Raw genomic sequence first — 20,725 nt, 5'->3', positions numbered from 1 at the left:
CCAATTTCCTGGCATATAAATGGATGTTTGTTATGGACTTACATAGACTGGAATGATGTTGTTTTGTTAATCAGCAGAATGGCTCCCCCTGCTGGACATGAACAGTGTGACTCCTGTCTGGTCTAAGTGTTAGATGCTGTAAAGAGACTGTGTTTTTCTCTACATATTACTTTATTGTAACAATTAGCAGCTTTCAGAACACTTGCACACCTTTTGCTCAGAGTTTTCTAGATTATTTAAAACAATTATATTATTACTAGTCTTTACAAAGTTATAAATGTTGTGAGATTTCTTGTACAAAAAGAACTTTTTTGCAGTAAGTGAGCAAACACAACACAGAATGAGACAAACTTCTGTTTAATGATTTATTTCTCTATAAAAGTTGGCATGTGAACCTTGATGGATCTATAAAACAAACTGTTAACTGAGAATAAACAATGACAAACTATATGGTTGTAAACATATGATAAACATAAATGACATAAACATAGATTTAAAAAACAGCAATCCCTTTATGCAAGAATCACCTGATCCTCATAACTGAACACCTGACTCTGCTGATCATTATTCAGGTATTAAATCTCATTTCTAGCTGGATACAGACAGGTTTTCTCTGGCTTACACCTAATGCAACATTCAGAGATAATTGGTATCGCAACAATAGTTATCAGCTTTCTTCGTTACATCAGCCTTTCTTTATCAAACCGTGAGCACAGTAACGCGTTTGGCGCGTCATTCAGCACCAATCAAGCGACACTGCCTTCTTCTGTGAAGAAGAACGGGTCACAGAGAGCTGTGAAGGATCTGACAAAACTTTAGAGTGGCTCTCTAAATAAAACCAGAGAGGCATGCTGTCGAATACTGCTAATCTGGTTCCTTCCTGTGAATATACTGTTTATCTATCTGCCAGAAATCGCTTTGACCAAATGTAAGTGCAGTTCACTTCATTTATTAAACATTCTCTGAGATAAACACCAACAGGACTGCAAAATTACCCTGGCAGAAAATCAGGACCAAGCATAAAAACATATTTGTATATTTCCTGTATCAATAACTGAATGCAAGTAGGTTCATACAGTCTGTGTTACTGTAACTTGCATTGCTAACAATCCATAACAGCCCAACAGGTTTTACTGGCCACATCAAGCTCAGTGCTTTTTTCCTGTAATTAAGTTCCTCTTTCCCGTCTTCACCCTTCCTCCATATTTTCCCTGGTATGAAGGCCTGGTTCTGTTGCATATTTTTTTACAGTTATAAAGGTAGGTTTTTTTCCCTACTGCTGCCAAGTGCTGATCATAGAAAGTTGATGGCTTGTGAACTCTGTAATATACAATGTATAGTGCCCTGAGATGGCTGTAGTTATGAATATATGCTATATATTCTTTCTTTGTAGTACATGGCACAGATGACATTAGCAGGAATTAATACTATTGCTTGGCCATGATTTAGTATCACCTGGGAAATTCAATGAATGACATCAGCCCAATAAATGGCCATTATCAACTGTAATAAGTCACTTATACATGACTAGTCGGCACCCTCCACCACCTACTCAAAGTCTTAAAAAAGTATCATCCAATTACTGATAAATAGAAGAAAACAAAGATTCCAAAGGTGATCTATTAGATGTCAGATAAACAACAAAAACCAGCATTTTAACGTGGTTAATGTTGGTTTTGGAGCCACAAATGTGGCAAACAGTAACTGAAAATGAAATAAAACTAGACACAAACACAAAGATCCCACATGGCACATGAACCGCAGTCTGCAGGCTGTTGTCTGCCATATTTAAGGGAGCGATGTTGGCAGCCATTTGGGCTGATGTTGTGATCGTGCAGTAATAAAGTAACAGAGATCAGCAGAGATCTCATTTATCTTGTGTCTTGGTGTCTCTGTTCCCACATCTTACTAACTTGTCTGCAGTCAGTATTATTTTTCCTAACCAGCATCACCAGCAGAGCACCTTAAATTTCCAACAAAACCCAGACACATTTACATCGGCGACTGTAACATATGAGGAAATCGTTCCACAAACAAACATAGCTGCTAAGATGACACGATTTTAGCTAGAGCTAATTACATCAAGCACAGATAGCAGCTAGCTCTGTACAGTAGCTAACTAAACTAGCAGGTAGGAGAATATGAACAACAGTATGTAACTAGTTAGCTTTTAACGCGAGCACGTTTTAACATTAACAGCTAACTCGACAAGTTCTTGTTTGGTAACCTGTCTGTTATAAGATAGGAGGGTTCCTGAAGACAAAACACCTGCAGCTAAGAGTTAGCTTACAATTAGCCTCAAGCAATGGAAACTGTAGCTGGTTTAATTGAAGGCTAACGATTATAAACTCATCAGCAAGAATTGATTGAAGCTTAAAATGTTAATTTGGCTGCTGTATGAGAAGAGTCTCAATGCTAATAAAACATAAAACTCTAAAGATGAAACAAACTGAAATGAACAGTTTTCTTAAGGATTGGTGGCCGATTACAAAAGTTTCCCTTCTTTTTGCTCTGGACATGGTTTCAATCAGGCAGCGCATATATTAAAAATAAAACTGAATCAAAGTCCTGAAGCTATGCAGACTCCTCTGATCCAATAAAAATCTCTACTCAGTTTTCCAGCACAGTGATTATAGATTCATTTATATTTACAGGAATGAACTGAGGCACAATCAATGTCTCAGTATTTTGACTACTTTATAAAACCTCGTAAATCCACATTTAAGTCACTTTGAGTCTCAGCAGTTCAGGTGAGTGCGTGTGAGGAACCTGAACACAATTTTGACACTGGGGTTTGCAACAACAGCTGTGACAACAACACTTCAGGACAAAGGGGAGTCCCCTGGAAGACATGCTGATGGTTTCTGTTACACTGCATCACCTTGGTGTGTTTTTTGCTTTGTTGATGTCACAGATTGAAAAGCAGTTCCCTAAAAAAATTAAAAATGAAGTCCCGCCTTCAGTTCTGGCCAATCAGATCCCTGTGCGCGATGGGGTCATCAAAGATCCTCATCCATGCTGAAGCTGCTCCTTCTGCTGCTGGTCTTCGAAGCTCCGCAGGACAGCAGAGGGTCAGACATCACTCCTGCCCCGCTCCCGTCCTCCATCAGGAGGCCCCCCAGGCCGTTCAGGTCAGTCAGCCCCATGTCAGACATCAGGTCTGGGGAGAAAACAGTGGCGGCTCCCTGAGGCTCATCCAGGTCCGTAAAAGTCAGAGCATCCAGACCCAGAGAGGGAGTCACCAGGGAGGAGGAGGAGGGGGAGGAGGAAGAGGAAAAGGGGTGAAGCAGTGGAGGAGAGAGCAGGGTCTGGGGGTCCAGAGAGGAGGAGGAGGACTTCGGGGGAGGTGAGTTGGAGGAGGAAGAGGAGAGGCCATGGACGCAAGCCTGAAGCTCCAACTCCTGCAAAACAAAGAAATTAGAGTTTGTGAAGCTGCAGCTACGTCCATGTGATGGACAAGGACAGTAAATCAGACCACCACCACACCCCGCCCCCTCTGCTCACCTGTATGCGGAGCATCAGCGAATGGTTGGTGCTCTCCAGCCTCCTCTGCCTCTCCTCCATCTCTCGGGCTCTGTGCTGTTCCTTCTGCAGCTTGCGGATGTAATCCACCGACGCCTTCAGGATGGTTCCTTTGTTCCACCTCGTCTCACTAAAACACCAATCACATTCAGTGCCTCGTTAACACACGGCAGGATAACGAGGTGCTGCTGCCAACACGTACAGACATGAGTGCTGAACTAAAAGTAAAGTCTATGTAACAATATATATCAAATTTCAATTTCAAATAAAACTTACAAAGATTATTTAAATGGAAAAAGTCAGCTGTATCATTTTAAATAAGCCAACATCTCACTGATTAATCAAGTGCAAAATCTGTGCCTTTGTCTCTGTAGCCTCTTTATGTCTCTGCTTTTGTTGTACTACTGGTACCAGCAGGAGTGTAAGTGTACAGAGTGTGAGTGTGCAGCGTTTACTAACGGGTCAGAGGATTTAGGGATCAGAGCTCCGAGTTCTTTGATCCGGTCATTGATGTTGAAGCGCCGCCTCCTCTCGACTGTAGGAACACATCGACATTATTTTAGCGTGCAGATGTCAATGCATTCGGCAGGAGTTATACAACTCTGCACGGGAAAAATGTTGCAATAAAAGCAGCAACAGAAGCATTTTGAAACCAAAGGTGACAAAAACCAGGAATAAGAATCAGACAGTCAGCAGATCTCAGGCTTCAGTTAGGACAGACACGTGCCTTCAAATCATCTGCATCAAATTTGAATTTTTACATCAAATATCAAAGTTTTCCTTTAGCAATACTGATTGTTTCTGACCCTTAAAAGTTCACTTCATGGCGTCACGCACCTCCCCCCCACCCCACCTCCAACTGGTGTTTTTTTTTTTAATGAAATGCTCCCAGTCACCAGTTTCACTTCTTCAGCTATGAGAGAACAATCAGATGAATGAGTCTCGATCGGATGTTCTCCACATCTTTTATTACAGACGGAGAAAATTCTCTGTTCCCTGCTTCAAACCGAGACGCGCTGCAGCAGAGCGGTATGTGAAGCTGCAAACTCAGGAAGCCGAACTATGCGACGCTCTCTCTCATCTGAAGTTATCTGCTGCCAAGCAGGGCGCGGCTCGAGGCTGGCTCCGAAAGTGAGCCAGTTCTCTTTAGACTTCGTATGGGGGCGGGAGGATGCTAGGACTTCCTTCTGCTAACTGGAGTCAATGAAGTGGAAGCCTAAACTGTTTGTGCTTTTGGAGCATTTAAATTATACTATGTGACAAATATACGACTTACTGTGAAGTACAGATCATCCAGGAGGTTTGTGATATAGTTTTAGGGAGTCACAGTGTTTTATCAGTCTGTGCTGAGCTGATATCTCTGCCTGTGCAGGATACCTGCACACTTCATTGATGCAACTTCCTAACAAAGCTCAGTGTTCACACTGACAATAAACTGGGCTTCACTGCAAACTCTGAAGCCCTCAACAAAGACTGCTGAGGATCTTTAACATCTGCTGGATGATGCTTAGGATGTTTTATGAGTCTGCAGTGGCCACAACAGACTCAATAAACAGATCCACAGTCCAGTAACTTTGTGGATGTGGAGGTGACAGAAAGGACGTGTTAAAACATAGAACGTCACACCTGTGGCCACCTCCGCCTCGTAACACTGTCATGACTTGTATTTTGTCTATATTGAACATGATATTTATGATGTGAATATTTAAACTGAATTGAAGATTTAGTAGTTTAATTTGTTTTTAATAATCTTTTATAGAGAGTTTACGTTTCTTACTGCTTTTCTTTTAAGACACGTTTTCCAGTCGGCTCAGACCGACCAACATGCTGCGAAGTAGCCAAAGATTTCTCTCTATAGTGGAGCGTGCACGTGTGTCGGCACAAGTATGTCAGTCAGTTTTGTAAAACTGAAGCATGTCAGGAATCAGAAACACCTGAAACCTGCAGGTTCACATCTACCTCTGAGATCTGCTGAAAGAATGCCACACAGTAACACACAAATATTTTACTGGCTGGTGGAGTAATACTGCCGTACTCACTGAGGTTGTGATTGTCCTTCTTCTGTCTTTCTTTAATCAGAGCTTTGGACTCCACCTCTGCAACAACAACATCAAAAATCAATCGCAATCAATATTCGATTGATCAATCATGAGTTCATCGTGAGTGACTTTTCTCTGCTGCAGCAACAGCTGTCAGTTCTGTTTCATGTGTTTTTTAATGTCGCTTGTTTTGTAGCGTAGAAACAGCAGAATGTCAGTTTCAGCTTGGACAAAAAGTTCATGTTGACTGAACAGGAAGTTGGAACTGATGATGTGGGAAAATACGAGTGGCTGCCGTGGCCGTGTGTGCGTGTTCAGAGGAAGTCGTGATGTTGACTCATCAAAATTAAGAACACATTTTCAGCCAGGAGGAACAAGAGGGAAGCACAGAGGGAAACACAGAGCGAAGGGCCTCGCTCCCGGCACGCTGGAACGATGCAACGCGACGACAGACACAAATCGTCGTGAAGGAGCAGCCAATCACAGCAGCTCACTCCTGCAAGGAGTCTATGTTTTACAATGCTTTCATCTGAAAAGCTTTCACATAAACTGTGTTTGTGGTCACTGTGACGCCCCCTGCAGGTGATTTAATGCACTCGGAAGACCTCAAAGTCTAATCAGAGGCTGCATATTTATAAGTTTCTGTCTGCAGCTCGAGCTCCTGGAAATCACGTATGGTGAAAATGCTTCCTTGTCCAGCTGACAAACATCCTCTTTGATGAGAAGTCTGCAGGTTCACAGCCTGACTGATGCATAACTGCCAAGTAGCAACTCCAGGGCTGAAAACTGAAGCCAACACAGCAAAGCCCAAAATTGCCGTTCCCCTAATGACCACTTAAAGCTGGCTCTAAAAGCAAGTAAACCCTACAGACCTCCGTGTTGAAATGTCCAGCTTCAGAGCAGAAACAAACATCTTTACAGCCTGAAACAACAAATGATGTTGCTGCGAATTGCACTCGCTGAAATGGAATAATACTGTGCAGTGTGGTACTACCCTTCTAGCATTTTGTTCATCTGTTAGCGCCAATTAACAGCTCGCTAACCAAGCTTGCTAGGTTTAAAACTTAGCACTCCCTCCTCATATCCAAGTATGGTTGCTTCTGGCTCCAGAAAGATAGCAACCCAACGTGATGAAGCTAAAGCACAAAATGCAGAGTCCACAAAGCCCAACTGTCCATCATCTTTCATCGACAGTCTATGGTATCTGGTAACATGTAACCTGAGTGTGTGATATTTACCAGTCAGCTCTCTCTTGACGGCATGCAGGTTGGCCGGGCAGCTGTTACTAATGGTAAGCGTAGGCATGGTGTTCCCGACGCTGCCACCATACCCGTCCAGCAAGTTCTCAGGATCAGGGAGCTGCATGGACCAATCAGAGCACAGAATCAGATGAGTGACAGGTAGATTATCCCCCCTCCTCCTGTCAACAGCGAAGTCCAGAAAACACACATTTATGCACAAACACACACACGTCACTCTGGTGAGTCTGAGCAGCTAACCTGCTGTCACAGAGGTCAGAGGTCACAGTTTCTGCAATCAGCTGCGGTTAGTCAAACCACCACCGTGGATGGACTACTGAGCAACTGGACACTGAATCAGGAGCCTCCAGTTAAGTGTTCCGCGACAACTTTAAAACCACGCTGAACTAAAACTGTTTTTTCCTGAGCTCTGTGTAGCCGATGAACTGTGGAGCAGAAATGAAACGTGTGCTGGTTTAAGGTCTGACTTTTCTGTCAGCTCTCATCAACTAAAGTCAGAAACTGAGGAATCTGCTGATCGAACAGGAAGCTGTGCTAACAACTGGCTCGCAGATAACAGGGACAGAAACAGAAACCAGCTCCTCCCGGCCTGGACGGTCTGTTTGGGGACGAATCTCCTCTACGGGCACATTTTTAAGAGCTTCATCAACATTTTAGCTTCTTTATATTTTCATTTGAGATCAAAATACAAAAATGACAGTAAATCAGGGCCTGGCTGTGAGTTTTATTTCATGCTATTTTATACAAATAACCTAAAAAAAATGTGACAGACTAATTTATTTATTTATTTTTAACCTTATTTTATTGTCATTTTAATTGTATTTGGTTACTCTTTGGAACTAAATCTTTACTTACTATAATTATGCTGAAAAATGTACTGTGTCAAAGTTTACCAAGAAAAGAGATTTTATAGCGACATTTGAGGTTCAATCGTATCTGAAGTCAAAGGTTTCCAATCATCATTTCCACTTCTTGGACTCAACTAAAGTAGCTGTGACTGCTTCTGTCCAAATGATCTAATAATCCACACTTTCTTCTGACTGGCCGGCTTCCAGCAGCCTACAGAGGGGCAGCACTGAGTGCTAGCTGTACTTGGTGGCTGTGCTTTGTTTTTTGTGCGTGACCGCATAAAATATATAATATAAAATAACTCGAGCAATATGAATCTCGTTCATAATTAATATGAACATCAGGCTTTGTAACATTACATATATGACAGAAAATACTGGACGAGTGGAACAATTCCTCTTTAAACTGGGATTTACTACAAATTCAGTTCCCTACCACACAAACCCAGTTAGAGATATCATTAGTTTATGGGTACCCTCGATTTTAACTAAAAGATTTCTTAAAATATGGAATCAGAGCGCATTAAGAGCACAGCCAAAGCTAAAACAGCCTGAAAGAGGAAGAAATGCAAATCTCGCCAGACCACAATACAAACCAAGAAGTTGATCTTTATTAGAGAGGCGGGTGAAATGAAAGCTAACTGCTGACATAATTCCAGCACAGAGAAAAGTATTAATTTAGATTAATACATTTTAAATAATAGCCAAGCACTTTCTTTTACTGCAGCAACTTAAACTGTAAGTCAGACAACAAATCAGCCGCTGAGTTTATCTTGTGTTGCAGCCTGTTGAGCAGAAACTTCAGTTGAATGAATGCTGACTGACTACCGTGCGTATCGGCACAGCCCTGCAGCTCAGAGCTCCTCTTATCATCTTTCTAGGAAACGCCAGCTTTCCTTAAGAACTCAAATTTAAACAGCAGACACTTTCAAAAGAAAAATCTGATTCTGGGCACCAAAGGGAGCAGGAAACATCTGGAGGCTACAGCCAAACTGCAGCAGATTTATAGAGAAATTACAAGAAAGGTTTCCAGAGAATGAAAAAAGTTAGGATTAAACAGATAAGCCTATAAAACATTTAAAAAGCAGCTGAGAGTGATGTGTTTAAAGTATAAAAACAATGCAAACCAGCAGACACGGCATCAATCTGGAGGAATAACCCAGTTTTAATCGGTTTTCTCTTTAAGGCGACTATGCTGCATTTCCTCAATGAGCAGCTGCAGTCCAGAGGTCAGAGGTCAAACTTTCCCCAAACTCAAAAAATACAAGCTGGACATTTTACCTCTGATTTAATCCTCCTCTTCTCATGGTCGGGCAGTAACACCAAAATCCTCATCTTGCTAATTGCACACAAACACACATGCAAACAAACACACACACACACACACGGACAGACACACAGCGAGTCGCTGAGCTGCTGCTGAGCTTCCCCTTTCTGTTCAGACAACTGTTTAAAAATGAGGAAACGTCTCTTTAAGAAAGAAAGCAAAAAAAGAAAACTCCCAGAGAGCTTTATTATCTGCCTGACACACGCACCGTGTGTCTCCACCCACAAAAACGAGGAAGTCTGGAAAGCTGAACTGATACTCTGTGACAGCCTCTTCCACCTCCACTGTCACTGCAGCTTCACACATACGAAACATCTGCATTTCCTCCAGGTGATGGCCAGCAGGGGGCGACAGAACCCACACAAAAAAGTCAGGCTGTATTTAGATTACCTTAATTCTGCCTTGATTCTTTGCCTCAGTAATGTTCCTGATGAGTTTTCTAATCTGACATGTTGTCAAACATGTGGCTCGGGGGCCAAAACTATCTCACCAATAGGACAAATCTGGCCCACAGCAGCTGTACAGCAGTCATTCATAACACCAAAGTCTTTCAGCTGTGAGGACAGGAGTGAAAATATTTGGATAATGAATTAAAACTGAAGTTAATTCATTTAAATGAGCTTTAACCATGGAGTGAAATAGTATTATTGTTTGTTAAAACTTTAAACCAGAATGAAAGCCAAGGGCTGACGCTGAAATGAAACTGGGCCACTGAGCTGCTCACAACATTGCTGAGATCCTGATTATTTAATATGATAACCCACAGACTTAAAAACTTTATTAAAGACTTAATAAAATATATAGAAATATACTGAAATTTCATCAAAATAAACTAAATTAAAAACATGTGTGAACTGAATTAAACATGAGTCAGCCTGCAGGGAAGTGAAACTGGACTTTGTATCCGAGTATGTAATACCAACGTGTACCACAGGAGAGGTCAGCCAACCAGTGTATCATCCATCCAATCTGCCCTGAGCACAACATGAGAAACAAAGGAAGCAGCAGCCGTAAAGGACAGGCGTTTGAGTGAATGGCACATCAAACAGTGACTGAAGCACCTGGAAAGAACTCCTTTTCACCACCAGCACAAACTCTCAGAAAGAACCCACGCTCGATTGCAGAGAAGAGATCAAATCTAGAGCGAAACAATAACAAAAACCGGAGTAGTTTTCCACAGCTACACTAAAAGCCTCTGATATAAAAAGCTGCCCCCTGGTGGTGAAAGCTCAAGTTACATTTTTGCAGAGGGTAATTTTAAAAAGTTCCTCGTTAATAACTGAACAAGGGAACAGGGTTGTATTTCCCAATGTGACCTGATGGGGGCAGTGTTGCTTGAGCTCAGACACGATCATCAGAAGTGGGTTTGTTTTGTTTTATTGTTACAGTAACACGTCACAGCTCCAGCCGGTGTGGTGTTTTCCTTCATGTTGGAAGGGGCGGATGATGATGATGATGATGGGGAGGAGTTTGTTTCTGTTTGTCGGTTAGTCATCACGTCGTTTAAAAGTAAAACCAGAGAATGCACCGTGTGATGTTTTCGAGTGTGTTTGTGCACGTGTTGCGTTACCGTGTTGGCGAGCTGCAGCTCCGAGTCGATCAGCGTCAGAAACTCGTCGTTCAGGCTCGAATCCAGGCTGATGATGTCATCGACGATGATGTCTTCTACCTGAATGAACCAATCACAGAGCAGATGAGCATTGTGTCACCTCGGGTAATTAGTGTGAATGCTATTTAAGCATTAACAGTATTAACAGTATAGCTCCTTTGATCGGCTCCATCACCTAGTGGGGGTGGGGGGGTCATAGTTTGGTCCCGCCTTCACTGTTGTGATTGGTGTGGGGGTAGGGACAGGCTTAGGGCGTCGGGGGGGGGGGGGCATCTTCCTTGGGGGGCTCAACCCGGGGTAGCGGTCATGTCCGGTTGGGGGCTCTTTTGGCTCTCGGGTGACTGTTTCCTTGTGGCTGCGTGCAGGGGGCTAGGGGAGGGTCTGTGCTGACGGACGTGGGTTACTTACCTGGTAGCCTGTCTGCCCCTGGGTGGGTCCGGGATGGGCGTGAGGTTCTGGGGGCGCTCCGTCTCTGGGCTGGGGCCCGGGCTGGGCCTCGGGGCCTTGGGTCCTGCCCCTCCCTTCCTTCCCTCCCCATCTCCAGCTGCCTCCCTCTTCCCGCTCCACCACAACCAAATCAAATCAAATCACTTTTATTGTCACATCACATGTGCAGGTACATTGGTACAGTACATGTGAGTGAAATTCTTGTGTGCGAGCTTCACAAGCAACAGAGTTGTGCAAAATACAATAATGTAAACAAGCAAAATACAAGAATGGCTACATCTGAAACTAATAAATATATGTACAATATATAATAGTATATGCATTTCTGGATGTGTATACTAAATATTTTTCTACGTGTGTGTGTGTGTGTGTGTGTACACATATTTTACAAATTAAATAGAGTAAACAATGAATAGAATATATAAAATAAATAAAATAAAATAAAATATACAGAGTGAGACATGTGCAAAACAGTGGCATTACTGTACAGTATGGAGTGCATAATGTTAAAGTTCCAGTAGTGAAGCTGAGGTGTCTATGAAGTGTTCAGCAGTCTGATGGCCTGATGGAAAAAGCTGTCTCTCAGTCTGCTGGTACGGGACCGGATGCTGCAGAACCTCCTTCCTGATGGAAGTAGTCTGAACAGTTGATGGCTGGGGTGACTGGAGTCCTTGATGATCCTCCCCGCTTTCCTCAGGCAGCGCTTCCTGTAGATGTCTTGGAGGGAGGGAAGCTCACCTCCAATTATCCGTTCAGAGCACCGCACTACTCGCTGGAGAGCTTTGCAGTTGTAGGCGGTGCTGTTGCCATACCAGGTGGTGATGCATCCAGTGAGGATGCTCTCAATGGCACAGTGATAGAAGGTCCTGAGGATGCGGGGGCTCATGCCGAATCTTTTCAGTCTCCTGAGAAAGAAGAGGCGCTGCTGCGCCTTCTTCACTGTTTTGTTTGTGTGTACTGACCACGTAAGATCCTCAGCCAGATGTACACCAAGGAAGCGGAAGCTGCTCACTCTCTCCACAGCAGCGCCGTTGATGGTGATGGGGGTGTGTACTTCTCTGCACCTCCGGAAGTCCACTATCAACTCCTTTGTCTTTGCGACGTTGAGGGTGAGATGGTTGTCTTGACACCAGTGGGTCAGGGCGCTGACCTCCTCCCTGTAAGCCGTCTCATCACCGTTGGTGATAAGACCCACCACTGTAGTGTCGTCCGCAAACTTCACAATGATGTTGGAGTTGTTAGTGGCCGTGCAGTCGTAGGTGTAGAGTGAGTACAGGAGAGGGCTCAGTACACACCCCTGTGGAGCACCAGTGTTCAGTGTGACGGGGGATGAGGTGATGCTGCCCAGTCTGACCACTTGGCGTCTGTCAGACAGGAAGCTAAGGATCCAGCTGCAGAGGGAGCTGCTCAGTCCTAGATCCTGCAGTTTCCTGTCCAGCTTCGAGAGAACGATGGTATTGAATGCTGAGCTGTAATCTACAAACAGCATCCTCACATACGTGTCTCTCTTCTCCAGGTGTGACAGGGCAGTGTGTAGTGTCAGGGCTATGGCATCATCAGTGGACCTGTTGTGGCGGTATGCGAACTGTAGAGGGTCCAGTGAGGGTCCACACATGCAGGGCCTTGGAGTAGGGGTATGTCACCAGGGTGCAGAGGAGGCTACCCCCCCTCTGTCCCCTTCTGGCTGCCTCTGCCTCAATTTTATCCCACAACTTAGACATTCACATTATTCACACTCTCATTACACATACATATAGGATCTTGGGGGTGGGCACAATCACGGAGTCCAAATTACCATCAGGGTGTACACCTCACCCCTGGCGTCGTTGCCCACCTCTCAATTTTGAATACACTTAGACATTGAGGGCTAGCAGGAGGGACCATGCGCTTACCTGCTGCTCTCTGGCAGGTAGCTCCATGCCCTCCTGGGTTTTAAATGCACCTTAGAACACACATGCATCAACACTACAATGAGCGGGTGGAGGGAGGTTTGGAGTCTTCTCTCACCCCCGTTCTCTGCGGCCTGCTGGAGCAGGGGGGCTAGGACTAGGAGGAGGAGTTGGCCGTCCGACTGCGGTCTGGAGTGTGGGGCCTCCCTGCTGCTGCAGAGTCGGGCGGTCTGCCTCTCCCCACCGCAGGGAAAAGGGTAACACCACCTGGGTCTGGGTGCAGTTCCCCCCTCCAGGGGCAAGGGTACCTAGACCCGGTTTGTAGAGTACGCTTGGGGAGTGTGATTGTGTGTACAGCGTCTCTTTATGTCTGTCTCCACGTTGGTTGAGTGTGGAGTAAGTGCACATGAGAGCATGAGGGTGGGAATGGATGTTTGTGTCTGTGTGTGCCTGTATGTCTGTGTCTATATGTCAGGTTGGGTATCAGACGCCACCTCTCTGGGGACATCTCAGGCCCTCCAAGGTTTGGAGGCCTATCTCCACCCACCACCACTTCCCCTGCCAGTGGCGGACTCCCTCAGACATCGGTGCGTTGGTGGTTCTTTGTGTCTGGGGGTGGGCGTCCGGGTACACACCGGCTCACTCCTTGGCGGCCGCTTATCGGGGCCTGGAGCCTGGGGCTCGCTCGGGCCACTTCGGAGGTGGGGTGTCCCCGGCCTCTCGGCCTGGGGCTCAGTCACTCAGGCACAGCTGGCTGCCGGCGGAGCTCATGGGCGCGTCACTGCAACTCCCCCTGGCTTCTGCTCCGCGGCTGCTGAGTGAGCCCTCATCTGGGACTCTCCTCAGCTCTTACTGGGACAGTGGCGCGGCTGCCCCTCTGTTGGTCTTCCTTGGTCTCTTGTGTTCTGGGGGCCTCTGGATGTCTGGAGCTTTGATCTCCTCCATACCTGCTTCATGCCCTGGAGGACGGGGCTGTGGCTCCCCCACACTCCCTAGCAGATCATTACATGGAGAAACCTTTGGAATGCAAGCATGCTGATCCACACAGGTATGCACACGGGTATTCACAGATGCGGACTACACCTTTCTTGGCTGCTGCCTCAAAGCACATTGTGCGCTGTCTATCTTGCGTGCTGCACAATATCGTTTATTATTTAGTATCTACTGATATCTACTGCTAGCTAGTTTATTGTGATGGTGCCGGTTTTTTTTTATTATGTTGCTCTTTGTTGTTTGCTTTCTCTTCTGTTTTTTTTCTCCATACAGGTGACCCAGGTGTTTTGTTTTTTTTGTTTGTTTGTTTTTTTCTTTCTTCCCCCCCTTCTCACCGTCTCTTCTCCCCTTTGGTTTTCTTTCTCTCCCTCTCTTTCTTTCATTCTTTCTCCCTGTCCTATCCCCCAGTCATGTCTGTCCCGTTTGTAGCAACTGAAAACAAAATAAATTCATAATTATAATAAAGGTCAATCAAATGGACCAATATGGCAAGGCCATGATGATCCACTTGGTAAAATAAATCCGCTTGGCATCTTTCTTTGCCTTGAGACAACAATTCTGATGGCTAAAGATCCAAACGGGACACAAAAATAAATAAATAAATAAATAAATAAATAAAGCAATAACAGTATTGAGATCCTAATCTTCATTATTATACACAATTTGAGTTAATCTGGTTCAGCTTTGCTCCACTGGTCAATGTAGAGTCTGCACACCAGGCACTCTTTAATGTCTGTTGCCACTTCTTTCTTGGTTACCATGGTGACACCTCTCTACTTCTATATAAATACACGTATTTCGTGCTGAAAGCTGCATATTTGTGCTCAGCGTCAGGAAACATCTAAAACAAAGTCACGCCCTGGTCGCTCCTCCTGATGATGAAATCAGTTTTTGCTGAATTATGCCAGAAGTCTCAAACCCAACACCGTGCCTCAGAATACCATATTTTACTTTTCTGGCTGCAAAGAGGCTTTTTTTTTTTTTTTTTTTTTTTTTAATTAAACTAGTTTTTAAAAATCTGTTGATCTCTGAATAAAAAGGGAGGATTTTGTGTTTTAAGGTGACTCATGTTTTAAAACTGACTCAGATCCTCTGGAAGAGTCGACTCAGCAGACTCAGACGGGAAGGCTGCTGCTGGCTGACTGAATGAATGAAAACAAGTGAAATGCTCCTTTAAACTGTCACTGCAGGTTTTCTTCTTATGTCTCTATTTTGCCCTCTCTCTTCCTTCCTGCTGCCTTTCATCCAGAGATGAATCAGACCCGGGGGGACGATTCAGTGCTCAAAATGCATCTGGAGGAGAGAGGAAGATGCTGAAATGTCTTCTCAGACGTGACACATAAATGAGGCGTGAAACACGGCGAGTATAGAAGCTATGGTGGGAAATAGAGATGCTCTTATTGTATGTTGAAGGGATTTAGATAAAGCTTTCAATGATGGATAAACAGAGAAATGAGAGTTTCAGAAGCTGTCACTGTGTTTTTGTAGAAACCCAAAGCACATGACAGCCCGTTTACCTCATTGTGTGTTTCTCACTTTCTAGGTCTGGGTGTCAAAGCACAGAAAGCTAGAAACATTTTTACATAAGACACAGGAGGCGACAGCACTGATATGCTTTGATGTTATATAAGGTGTTTCTTTAGTAAAGCTGTACCTGTGTTTGCATCTTTCCTCTCATTGCACTCTCCACGTTGCAAAGCCGGGACTCAGTTCTCCCTCAGTAACCTCAAGCTCATTCTCAGAAATCCCCTGCAGCTTTACCTTTGTAATAATCACATGTGTGCCAACAGTCAACACATGTGTTTGCTTATGTTTTGTGGAAATCTATACAGAGGAAATGGCTCCTTTTAGAGCCACCAGACTTTACTTGCGAAAACAATCATTTTACTGTGCACAGAATGGGATTCACTCTGAGTGAGCTGAGCATGTTATTTCAGATCCAGGCTAACCCAGCAAAATACCAAAGGCACACACAAACTGCAGTTCCTCTAGTGGCCACTGGAGGCTCAACCCAACAGTGAGTCAATCTCCATGAAAATGTCGAAATTTACAGCAGAAGTTTACAACCTGAGCAAACACAGTTTTGGCCTCTCTGGATAGTTTGTTTCATAGCAACTGTACTGTGGGTCAATTCTTTCATAACTCATCCAACTGGATGCCAGTAAGACAAACCAACCAGTAAACCTTCTACTTCTGATTATTTTCACTTCATTTTTCTTACAGATGTTTTTAATAAGAGTTGCTGATACAAAAATACCAAAGTATACTTCACATAACACGATTCAGTCTAAAAATAAAGCCTGTTTGTTTGTTCACATGTTTATTTCTTACTTCCTGTTTGGGGCTCCCGTCCATTGGCTGTCCAGGGGTGGAACCCAGCTGGGGGGAGTGGCTTGCCACTGCAGCCTGCTGCTGATTGGCTGTCTTGGTGGTGGACAGGTACTGACGGACCTGCTGCCTCTGAGCCTGCTGGATGTGATACCTGGTGGGATTCTCCAGGTGAGTCTGCACCTGAGGGCCAAGAGTGAAGATTTAAAAGACTTAAAATGTTGCAAACGATAACTGTATACATATAAAGCTAGCAGGTCGCGTCCATACATAGCATTTTAGCACATTGTTGAGATTTAGCCAATAGATTTTAGGGAAAGGACTTCAAATTGCATCTGCTAATCAGTTTTCACAAAAGCAAATAAGATTTATAAGCTAATAAATCATCAGACAATAACAAACGGCTATCTGAAGGGTGTGCTATGACGCGCTGATTAAAGGGTTAGCCAGGTGTTTAACTTTAAATACTTTTTATATTTGTTTGCATATTTAAACAATAAATGTAGTCAAAGTCGATATTTAATTTTTTTGTGCAGTACGTTCACTGGCGTCCATTTTCTGACACCTCTCGTTTCAGTTTACTCCACGCACCTTTAGCACCTCCACAGGGACCTGAGCAGGAGGTATGCAGGAGGAGGGCACCGAGACGCAGATGGGCGAGGAGGAGTCGGAGAAGCGAAGAAGCTGCTGTTGCTTCTTCTGCGTCTCTTTATGCTCCTCCTCCAGAGCCTGCTGACGCATCAGATCCTGACGCATCAAAACCCTACAGGAGGAGTAAGGAGGTGGACGTTATCGACAGTGCTTGTGAGAGCGCCCTCTGGAGGACAGAGAGATGAGCGAAGACAGGAACAAAAGAAGAAGTGGGGGAGTTGTATACCTCGATGACATCACTGACGGCAGTGAAGAAGATGAAGAGGAGGGAGCTGCTGCTGATGAACTGAAGACAGAAATGACAGCACACTTTAGTTATCATAATCAACAGGTGGTGTAGGTGGTGTTGGAGGAGTCACCTGTAGAATCCATACTTTGAGGTCAGAGCTGTGTTACCTGATGCTGATTGGCTGACTCTTGATTTCATAGAAGGTGTCGCAGTCAGATGGCAGCAGACCGTCAACCTCGATGTCAGCAACGATCCCAGACTCCACTCTGAGGGGCAGAGACAGAAATCAACCAATCAGCAGCCTGAGAGACAGACACAATTATCCAATCAGCATTTAAACCAGCATTTTTCAATGTACAGGAAAGAGAGACAATACATTTGATGCAAGAGCCATCGTCATTTCCACCTTGTTACAATGATTACATTTAAATTGTGTGTGCGCTCCTGCTTATCTGATGTTTACCTCCAAGTTTAACAGCTCTTCATATGTTCAGTTTGGAAATAAACGAAAAAAACCCTGAGACATGGCAGTAAAAAGTCCAGCCTTTCACCACAGTTATGAATACACTGCAGCGTTTGTTTGAGACTCACTTCTTAGAGTGATAGAAATATTTTTATACAGAGAAGCAGAATGTGGAGGAACAACATCTGTCAGCTGTTAGGCTTTACCACTTCCTGTGTTCGGGTGCATGAGCATGAGTGCTTGTAAGGCTGCTTCATGGGGACCCAAATCAGACTGAAGACTTGTGAGGACATGTCTGCTCTGTGGATAAGCTTTATCAAGTTGGGACAAACTTTGAGGTCTCACAAACCTTTAAAGCAAGACATTTTCAAAATGGAGACAAGTTTTGCAAAGTAGGGACATTTGGCCAGAATGGGGACGTTTTCATGAAAGTGTGAACAGCTGTGAGACATTCAGACAACTCTGGAAAATGGTGATTTTTAGTTGCAAAAATGGGGACATTTACACAAAGTGGGGACATTTTACGGAATGGGGATGTTTGCATGAAAATGCGAATCACTGTGAGACATTCAGACAACTCTGGAAAATGTTAACTTTTTGCCGCATATTTTTGAAACATGTATTTATTAATGTAAAGTGGGGACATTTGTGAATTTGGAAAGATAGAAAATTTTTAAATAACAGGATTTTAAGGGCTTGAAGGCTTCTTCGATAATGGAATGTATGGAAAACCTTTCAGTGTACATTTTGCAAACATATTAGATTCTGACATGGTGGGGACATTACAACAGGTCCTCACTGTCTGCAACACATGATGTGACTGATGGTCCTCACAAAGACAGAGGGACAAACGAGTGTTTAGAGAATTTCTTCTGCTGAGTCACTTCCTGCTGTTCCATGCTCATACACAACCCCACCCCCACCATAGACACATACCAAGACCCCCACCCTTCTCCACTCTCCTCCCCTCAGACAGTTGGGAAACACTCCTGCTTGTTGTTACTTTTGCTTTCTCTCTCACCGCCAACATCATTTCTGTGTGTGTGTGTGTGTGTGTGTGTGTATTGTGAGCTTAAGTGCTGCTTCTGTGGTAAGGGCAAGCCAAGACTGAACATGTCATGGCGCTTAAACCTTTTCCAACTATCATCAACACAAATCAAGAGAACACAACAAACTCCATTCATGACTTCAGCCATTTAAAGTTTTTCTGCACCTCAGAAAACCAATCGGAAGACAACCTTTGAATTTTTAGGGATGGCATATGACATATGTATTTAAAAATAAATATAGATTATACACAAAGGTGAATTTTCTTGTGTGTGTGTGGATATTTTATATAAGTTGGGGAGGACTAGGCTGGCCCTATCTGTGTCTCCTGGGAAAATAACAGGAGCTGCAGCAGCTCCATAGATGACTCAATAGATCAGCAAGCAAAGAGGGTCAGAGGTCGAAGGTCAGGCAGTGCAAACAACAACTTGATGATCATCATTATCCCATCACACACACTCAGCACTTTACACGTTCAGAGCTGAGGTACTCGGAGAGCACTTCACACCAAACTTCATTCATAAACTGTTAAATTTAGACTTTACCTGGCTACAAAATAATAGTGAAACGCGTTTTAAACTCTTCCAGTTTTACAGTTACACCGAAATATTTCATAGGAGGCTTTAACAGCACCAGTCTGTAATAAACGTTAAATAGTAACTTGTTTACAGCACAGGTCATGAGTGTAAGGGGGGAAACTGCACGCCTGAACTCTCCCTGCAGTCTCTTTCACGGACATTATTCTTTTATTATGAGTTAATACCAGATTTTAACCCAGGAGCTTCTCCCCGCGGCACGAGTAACGGTGTAAAAAAAACCAGAAAAAAAACTTCCTGACTCACCGGACCACGTTGAGAGTTTCCGCCGGGTCCAGGATGACAAACACGGTCTGCGGCTGCAAGACGCCGGCCTCCGGCTGCTCCGGCTCGGCTCCGCTGCAGCTCCCCTGCTCGCTCCGGACCTGCTCCGGGATAACGGCTGACATCTCTGCGGACTCCGAAGAAGAAAAGGAGAAGCTCTTTATCTCCCAGCAGCCACTGCGAGATCAAAGTCTCAGAGGGGCAGCAGAGGAACCTCGATCCGGTCCAGACCCTTTGACTCCACACGGAGGAGAAGACGAGGATGATGAAAACGAGGACGACTCAGGTTCAAGTTCTCAGTAAAGATGAAGAGACAGACTGAATCACAGACAGCTGTCAGCCCAGAAAAACACCACATAGAACAGACCCACACTTCCGAGTAAATAAAACTCCGCAAAACAGTCGAGTAGGTGCATTCATTAAACAGAACCTGCAATATGCAATCTGTGTGTCTATGCCTGTCAGCGGATTGAAGATATTTATCTCCTATAGATCATCTATTACTCCAGTAATTCGTCCATAAAAGTCAATTTATGCTAAAACATTTTCCCCGAAACGTATGAATATTTTGGGTGATTTTAAACCAGGTGAAACAAACATATTTGCACATATTTTCTACTCTGGTGCCCCATTTTTATACTGGATATTTTTTCTTATAATATTTATTTTGTGATATTTATTTGTTTAAACGAAATTTAAATTTAACGAAATTAGATTACTGATGAAATTATTTTAGTTTAATTTGTCAATTAATTAGTTAAAACCTAATTATTTGTAATATCAAGTATAAAAGGTTCAGGTCCTTCTCCACAAAATTAAATTAATATGTAAATTAACAAAAAAAACCCCAACTGTGGTTATTAAAAATAATAAACAAACCAACAAAAACTATTTTAAATTTTGCAGTAAAAATAGTATTGATTAAAAAAATTACTAAACAATAAACAATCTGATAAAGTGTCTGTGAAGGTTCTCAGTCATCCAGGTCGTCGTAGTCAAAGGAGCTTGCAAAGAAAAGCGTCTGGACTTCTTTAAGTTGCTTGAAGACGTTTCACCTCTCATCCGAGAAGTTTCTTCAGTTCTAAGGTCAAATGGTGATAAAATAATGATAAAATAATGTTTTGTTTTGTTTTTTTAAATTGAAAAACGTTTTCATGTATTTTCTACTCGTTGTATTTCTATGTTTGGATGGGGCAGGTCTGAGCGGCTGGACT

General features: G+C 43.7%; 1 protein-coding gene across 2 annotated transcripts; it reads right to left on the bottom strand.

Moving 5' to 3' along the window:
• Positions 1 to 351: 351 nt before the first annotated feature.
• tfe3a (transcription factor binding to IGHM enhancer 3a) lies at positions 352 to 19,852 on the bottom strand. 2 transcript variants are annotated; one of them, XM_076878773.1, is made up of 12 exons: positions 19,494 to 19,852; positions 17,309 to 17,407; positions 17,139 to 17,198; positions 16,853 to 17,024; positions 16,265 to 16,444; positions 11,013 to 11,165; positions 10,566 to 10,664; positions 6,800 to 6,920; positions 5,562 to 5,618; positions 3,982 to 4,057; positions 3,505 to 3,652; positions 352 to 3,401 (listed from the first exon to the last, which is right to left on the bottom strand). In XM_076878773.1, the coding sequence occupies exons 1-12, from the start codon at positions 19,634 to 19,636 to the stop codon at positions 3,000 to 3,002; spliced, it is 1,710 nt and encodes a 569-aa protein (XP_076734888.1). In that variant the 5' UTR covers positions 19,637 to 19,852; the 3' UTR covers positions 352 to 2,999. The 2 variants fall into 2 exon arrangements, with proteins under 2 accessions (XP_076734888.1, XP_004568219.1); XM_004568162.3 differs by lacking the exon at positions 11,013 to 11,165 and having other exon boundaries at positions 19,494 to 19,842.
• Positions 19,853 to 20,725: the final 873 nt, after the last annotated feature.

The sequence above is a fragment of the Maylandia zebra genome, linkage group LG20 (genome assembly GCF_041146795.1).
Source record: "Maylandia zebra isolate NMK-2024a linkage group LG20, Mzebra_GT3a, whole genome shotgun sequence".
NCBI classification, from domain to species: domain Eukaryota; kingdom Metazoa; phylum Chordata; class Actinopteri; order Cichliformes; family Cichlidae; genus Maylandia; species Maylandia zebra.
The sequence above is the reverse complement of the archived record's forward strand: the minus strand, read 5'-3'. Positions and strand labels throughout refer to the sequence as shown.